The sequence below is a fragment of the Pteropus vampyrus genome, unplaced genomic scaffold, assembly GCF_000151845.1.
Source record: "Pteropus vampyrus isolate Shadow unplaced genomic scaffold, Pvam_2.0 Scaffold454, whole genome shotgun sequence".
In the NCBI taxonomy this organism is placed as follows: Eukaryota; Metazoa; Chordata; class Mammalia; order Chiroptera; family Pteropodidae; genus Pteropus; species Pteropus vampyrus.
This window is the reverse complement of record NW_011889235.1, coordinates 114028-121323: the sequence shown is the minus strand read 5'-3', so window position 1 is coordinate 121323 and position 7296 is coordinate 114028. Positions and strand designations below refer to the sequence as shown.

General features: G+C 39.7%; 1 protein-coding gene across 10 annotated transcripts in view; it reads right to left on the bottom strand.

The window, feature by feature from the left end:
* Positions 1-7296, bottom strand: part of PLEKHA1 (pleckstrin homology domain containing A1) — a 63974-nt gene that overhangs the window by 23607 nt on the left and 33071 nt on the right. For all 10 annotated transcript variants that reach the window (XM_011381885.2, XM_023524259.1, XM_011381887.2 and 7 more), the window contains exon 6: positions 4714-4811. In XM_011381885.2, coding sequence (XP_011380187.1) covers positions 4714-4811 — 98 coding nt within the window. The remainder of the gene's footprint in view (positions 1-4713; positions 4812-7296) is intronic.

Below are 7296 nucleotides of genomic sequence, written 5' to 3'. Positions count from 1 at the left end.
ATGTTCAGCACCAATTATGATATTGAACATGACATTTAATCTCTCTCCAATGATTAGAAGGGCATTTGAGGATCTTGCGGGCTTTCAGAAACATAACAAACGCTACCCACAAGCACAGGAGAAGTGGTGTAAAAACGTTTAATTTAAAATTAAATAACCTGTCGTACAGCTAATCCCTGTCAACAGGGCACTGCACAGCTACAGGTAACATAAAACCACCCGCACTGCATTCAAAGACTCAAATATGACTTCAAAGCAGCACAGTTTCTCAAGTGTTAGTGTCACCCAGGACCATTATTAAAAACTTCCGATTCCCAGGTTCCATACCCAGAAATTCTGATTCAATACACCTACAGTGCAGCTGACAACACTGTGCTTTCAGCAGGATCACCAGGCATTTTTGATGTAGGTGTTTCGTGAACCACACTGCTAGAAACACTGCTCCAAAGGCTGCGCTCTCTCATGATCCTAGTCCCACCGGGTCTGTGGGAAAGCAGGTGTACGAGGGCATCTGCAGACAGGCTTTACAAAGAAGCTTTTTGCAAAATACTGGGCAAACACAGACTGTGTGTGTATGAGAAACACTGAGCTGCAGTAGATCCCAATCCACATAAATATAATTTACGGACATAAATAACTTGTCTCTTGGGTGACTTCTGAAACTTCCTCTCATCTGCTGTACCTCGTGTCCCTCCCTAGAGATGCTTCCTGTCAAGGCTTTCTCCCAGGCCTCGAGCCACCCTCCCCCATCTCAGCATTATTTACAGGACAATGCCAGGGACTGGCAGAAACAAAAGAGAGCGAGAGACAGGACAGGAAGGGAAGAGAAACTCATCCTGAGGGGGGTGCCTCCTGAGTCCCACCAAGAGTTTTTTCTAAGAGGCTGCACGTTTTGGAGTGCTTTTAAAAGGCAGTACCACAATGGACAGATTTTACTTGACAAGATTCACATGAATACATGAAAGCAGAAGGGCTACAAAGCACACAACACCCAGAAACAATTCGCTGCGGAGGCACACAGTGCTTCCTAATGAAGAGCAGCCTGTGTTTAAATTACTTCGACAGATAAAATGTGGTCAAGTTACCCATTAAAAAACAGAAAACAGCATTAAGAGAATTTGAAAGTAGAGAGAAAACTACCAATTCAAACGTATTAGCTGAAATGTGCTAAAAGGTGACCCATGTGAAAAATAGTTAGTTATTCCTCTTTCAAGAAGTTAGTCATACATGAGACGTTCCCAAGAAAAACCTCTAAGATTACCCTAAAATATACTGAAATGTATATTGATTTTTCTACTTTCCTTCTGGAAATGACAATATTAAAAATCCTTGCCTATGCTGTTAAGCCGACTGCTGATTTGTCCTTAAAACAAAATGCTTAACATATAAAATTCCAATGTTAGAGGTTCAAGAATTAACTCACTTGCATTTTAAAATAAAACTTAGCTAAATTATAATCACCTTATACAAACAAAATACCTACGAATATAGTAACTCCCTTATAAGTTCTGAATGAGAATTAGTCTAAATTCAGCCATTAAAAAAACATATTTTCAGCAGCGGGGTTGGGGTGGGGGGGCCGGGAAGCCAGCCCCCGTTTAATGAGAATCAGAAAAGCGACTGGCTGGGCAGATAGCAAGTATCGAAGACAATGCACAGGCTTGGTTTCACTGCCTGCTGCTTCTCCTCTCCCTTGCTTTCTAGCCTTTTTTACTGTGACTGTTTTTGGTAAAAGATTTAAATGTATTTTTAGTAGGCATTTACACGCAATCCTAATAGTGGGAAATTCTAATAAAGAAAAGGTAAAAAAAATGACCTGAAGAAGAAGAGATGAACAAAATGGAGAATGATGACAGAGCTTGAGGATCGAAACTTAATATGTTCAAACACAAACGCCTGCTAATGATGACCTTTCTGAGGGCTGCACCCAAGGCCTGCCGGGTGAAGGAGTCTAGCATAAGGTAGAGAGAGGCCTTTTGCTCTGGGCACGTGTGTTAGGACCAAACTCTTGTATTCGGCCTACGCTACTTGCTCCCAGTTGCCAATTTTTAAACAAGTGTGGAATTTTGCCACAATTTCAAAATATTTTTCGATTGAAATCTAATACTGATTTTAAATTAAAATCTTTGGTGAAAAAAGACACTATTTTTAAATAGAGTGGGTTTCCAGGGATACGCCATATACATCTTAGACATTTCTCAATAACAATGGACCAGAGACCACCATATTGTCGTCACTATAAATGAATAGATGAAAGCATACTTTAAAATCTGATTTTCCAAACTCTAGTCATTGATACTTCAGGGTTGGTTTCTCTACTACTGCTCTTTTTCTTTTTTTAAATAAGGAGAAAAAGTTTTTAAATGGCAGACACCAACGCACATTCACACAGACTTCAAGAAAGTAATGAAAGCCACAGGCCACGGTGTCGGAGGACAGTCCACTAAGATGGCACGGTGCCACTGTGAGGAGTCTGTAGCTGAATGATCACCATCCCCACTACCCTCTGACCACCTCTATTCTGAAACTACATACTTCCAAAATCTGATTTTGGATTTTCAAAAATCTTAAGCTTACATGACACACTGTACTCAGTAGGCTAATAAGGTACATAACTGACCAAAACACCATTTGGAATGATTCCACAGAAAGGTAAACTGCACGTATATTCAATTGTAAACTCTAATTTTTCAAAGAAACCTACACGTGCATCATCAGCAATCTCCACAGAGAAGTAGGACGAATTGGACGCCACACCCTAACCCACTTCCATGTGTAGAACGCAAATGAATTAAAACTAAGGTTTTTGAAAGGCTAAAATTACATTAAAAAGTACCTTATTAAAGCGTGAGAAATTCTTCCCTTGCTATCTATGAGGTAAATGTGTATCTCTATAAAGCTGACTTTTAGTAAGTGGTATCCATTCTATACTCACTTTAATAGTTCTATCACTCTACTGATATGCTAAAAATTTCTATCTTATATGTATTTAATTTCCTAAATTTGGATTATAAAAGCAAATACCAACAGATTTATCTTAAAAACTATAAAAATTCAATATGTAAAATAAAGCTGCAAGACACAAAAGCCATTTAAGTCTGCATACTTCTGGAGCATTCCCCAAGCCCTCATCAGTTTCTCTCCCACAGAGTAAGCCTAACCCTGTCACGTGCATAAGATGGTTTTAGACCATCGACTCAAACGGTGAAAAGCCTGAGATCATTCATTACTTATTCTCTTAAAGCACCAAGAAACTAGTGCTGCTTTTTATTAAAAATTGTAAAAAAACGAATGAATTCAGTAAAATTACCCGATATTGTGTTTCTAAATAAATTTCCAAACAGGGAAAACTTATTGGGAGAGCTAAAAACCAATTAAAACCTTTTAAGAATATGTACTTCTGATCAGTTCAAAAACGTGCTTTCCTGAAGCTGCACAAACCTAAAATGCTTCTGCTGCGCCTCAGAGCAGAGGCAGTGCGTGGGCGTTCTGTCGTGTGGTGACAGGCTGTTCTGGTGCGAGACCAGAAATCTCACGTAACTCTGGACAGCTTTAGTTATGTTAACTCCTTACTGTGTTGTGATATAAACATGGAATCGTTTGTTTTAGATGGAAAGTAACATATGCTGACTTTCGGAGCATTTTTTTTTTTGAGAGTAAGTCGTTTGAGGTCCGTTAAATAACTGCATGTTAGTAAAAACACATTTCGATTTACACAGAGCTCACACAGGACTTCCTGCCTGACCGTTTCCATGTGGGCTCCTATGTGCGTCTCTGCCAGTGTGGCAGGTAAGGCGGATAACCAGGGACCAGAACCTGTTTTCTTGCTTATCATCGCCGGCAGTGAGCTCTCTCAGAAAAGCTTGTTTTTTGCTGTAGGGACAGAGAGGGCTCTTCTTCAGGAAGCAGTTAAGGCACTGTGCTTCGGTTGGGCTCTCGAGTCAGACAAGATGGGGTTTGGCTCACAGCTCCACAACTTACCAGCCATGGAACCTGCAAAAGTTACTTAATCCTTCTAAGCCTCACCTTTCAGATAATTTAGGTAAAACCTTCAGTGTAAGGCCTGCACACTGTAAATAATCAACACATGAATGTTCATCAGAAAACCAAGAAGAGAAAGGAGGGTGCTGGAAGCAGGAAGTTGTAGCACAGAAAAGGGGTGTGAGGGGAGCAAGCTCTGAACTCGAGGGGAAAAAGTGGGCGCGGCAAGAAGCTCAGAGCCTGTGACAAGCTCCCCAAGGGCCACGTGACAGGACCCCCTGGCTGCCACAGCCCTTCGGATCAGTCCCTTCACCGGGTCCTCCTCCCAGTGTCAACTTCCACCTACCACCGGTCCCGGAACGCCCTCTCCTGCTGCCTGGGCGGGTGGCAGGAAGCCTCTCTCTCTCCTTCGGGAGGGAAAAACACATCTTCAAGGAAGAACTCGACCCTACATTGTCCCCTAAAACATTACTGTAAGCAAGGGCGAAACGCTACAGTGATATATACCATTATTAGGTGCCTAATGGGTCAAAGAGGCATTTATGGGCCGATTTTACGGGCCTGTACTCACCATGTGCAAGAAAATGTGTTCACATTATAAACACCTGTCTTAAATAAACTTTCGGTACGCAACCTGGTAATTCAGTTATTATTCAGGAGGTGTATTTTCAAAATGTAAAGATTATTTCCAGATGTTAAACTTAAAAAAAAAAAACAAAAACAAATACTTACTGTAATCTTTATAGCTTTGTTCAACACATTTACCCATTCTACGAGGTCCTGCTGATCATTGGCTTGTAGGAAATATTTCCTCATCCCTGCATTCATAACTTGAAAGAAAAAATAAAATACAACACATGAAAATTTGCCCTTGTTACCTCTAATTTCGTTTGCAGCAGCTGAAAAACCACGCTAGGTTCAACACTGTGACTTTCTCGGGTTTGAAAAAATGTTACCCCACATATAGCACTGCTATTATTACTGAGTAACGTAGGTAAACTCTTACTTTTAATGGCCATGTTTTCCATTTAACGAAAATACCACAATGTATTTAGCCAATCTTCTAATGATACATACTTAGGCTATTTCTGATTTTTGAAATTACATAAAATATCCCAATGAAACATCATATACGTATGTTTTTCCAAGTATGGAAAAACATACGTATATGATTTCTATAATTTTTTTTTTCTTTTTAGGATAATTTCTTAACATAGACTTGTTGGATCAAAAGAAATTCATGTTTAAAATTTTATAGACACTGGAAAACTGCCTTCCCAAAAAGTTAGCCCCTTTATATTCCCACCAGTAGTGCATCCAAAGACCTCTTTCTTCTAATACTCCCCACTGCCTGAGCTCGTTATGGGCCCGTTGAGCCCCAAGGACTTGTGACACTGGGGCTGGGAGCCTGCAGACAAGATTCCCTACACTTCCTTGCCAGCTCAGGTCACGTTCTGCTAACGGGACGCTCGGAGGAGATATGGGAAGGTGGGGAGACCAATGAGAAGAGGGGTCTCTTGCAGATCCCTGCTCTTGCTGACCTCTCTCCAGCAGCAGCAGCAGCACACAAGCAGCTGCTTCAGCCTCCTACCCAACCTTGGGGTCCCAGCACATGCCAGGCACTAGCCCCCTGGTGGCCCCCTCCAAAGCTCTGGTAATACTACCTTTTCTTTCGTCTCTCCAGCCCTGGGGGTGGCAGCTGCTTCATGCAGTTTCTAACTTGTGGGTCAGTTCATCATTCCCTTTGTACTTTTTCAGCTTTAACAACATTTTGGTAACCAATCCCTTTAACAAATCCGCTGGGTTTGAAATACCTGGTTTCGTGTGTTTTTCTGACTGGACCCTGACTAATACAGCACTCTGACTACCCAATTGGCGAATAATTATACCTTGTTTAAATCTGAATTTCTGCGATTATTGAGATAAATTAGTTTTATATGTTTATTGGCCACATGTATTTGTTTTGTGAACTTTGTATATTTTCTTTACTCATATTTCTCCTGAGTTGTTCATTTATTTTTTTATAGACTTATAAGAGTTTTTATATGAGTTCTTACTTTTTTATTTCAAGTACTTTTTCCAGTTTGTCATTTGTTTCTTCACTTTGTTCATGGTATCTTTTATCAAACATATTTAAAAAATCTCCCCAACTCAAGATTATAAAAATAAACACCTTTACTTTCCAGCGCTTATGCATTTTCTTTATATTTAAAATCTTAATACATTTGGAACTTTTATGCAATTAAATTTATATACGCCCCTTTAGTGACTACTTGTATAAAGCAAAGCCTACCTCTGCATATACAGTTGCCGACAAACTACAACTCCTGTATTAAAACTTACTAATTACATATCGCATGTATTTATTTTTTAAACAAATATTCTAGGACTATTTGAATAGCTACGGTGTTGCAATTTTTGAAATATAAGAATAATTTCCAGAAGTCTCCATTGAAATTTTAAATGGTATACCAGCACTCAGCTGAATACGACCAAGGGAAGGGGGAGATGTAACCCTTTAGGGAAAATAAGTTATTTCTCAAATGCATAAGATTCTGAAATTGGAACTGAGACCAAGACACTAAAGCAGAGCTTCCTTGAATTGAGATGAGAATCTCAGAAAGGAAATCAAATAATTTCTTGTGAAGTGCTATAAAACAACTAGACTGAAAACTAAAGAAATTTAAAACACTGTAAATCAGTTCTTTCATATCTTACTAGAGGCTGGAGAAATTATAAATGCCATAAAGATAAACTAAGATAAATTAACTCGCTAGGACAATGTCCACATTTAGCTTCTGCTTTTAATCTCTAACAACAATCAGTAAAGCATCTTTTCCCAGCTTAGGCTGAGTTCTCATGATGGCTTCTTCCTCTCAAGGCTGTTTTGGGAAACTGCCTAGAGTGTCTGGAGAGTTTGAACTCTAAGCACTTAGTGATACAGTACACCTGCCACCAAGCAAGTGCTTACTTAACACACACGCTTTTGCATGAATAACATTTATATAAGGATCTCTTTTATGGGAAAGAGAGGCAAATATACCTCTAAAAAGACTCTTAGCACACCTTGCAGTCTGAATAACAATTCATGTGCTTTAAGTATTGTTTCAAGAGGCATAGTGATGTGATGGGTTAAAAAAATCAGAGTCTAGAGTCAGACCTGACTAGCTCATGCACTGATTAGCAGTATCATCTTAGAAACATTACTTAATCTCTCTGAGCTCTGTTATTCTCGTCTAGGACACGGAATGCCAGCCATCCCTTCCTTGAGGGGTAGAGGTGATGTATGTAAGAAAACTGCACAGTGCGTGGGAC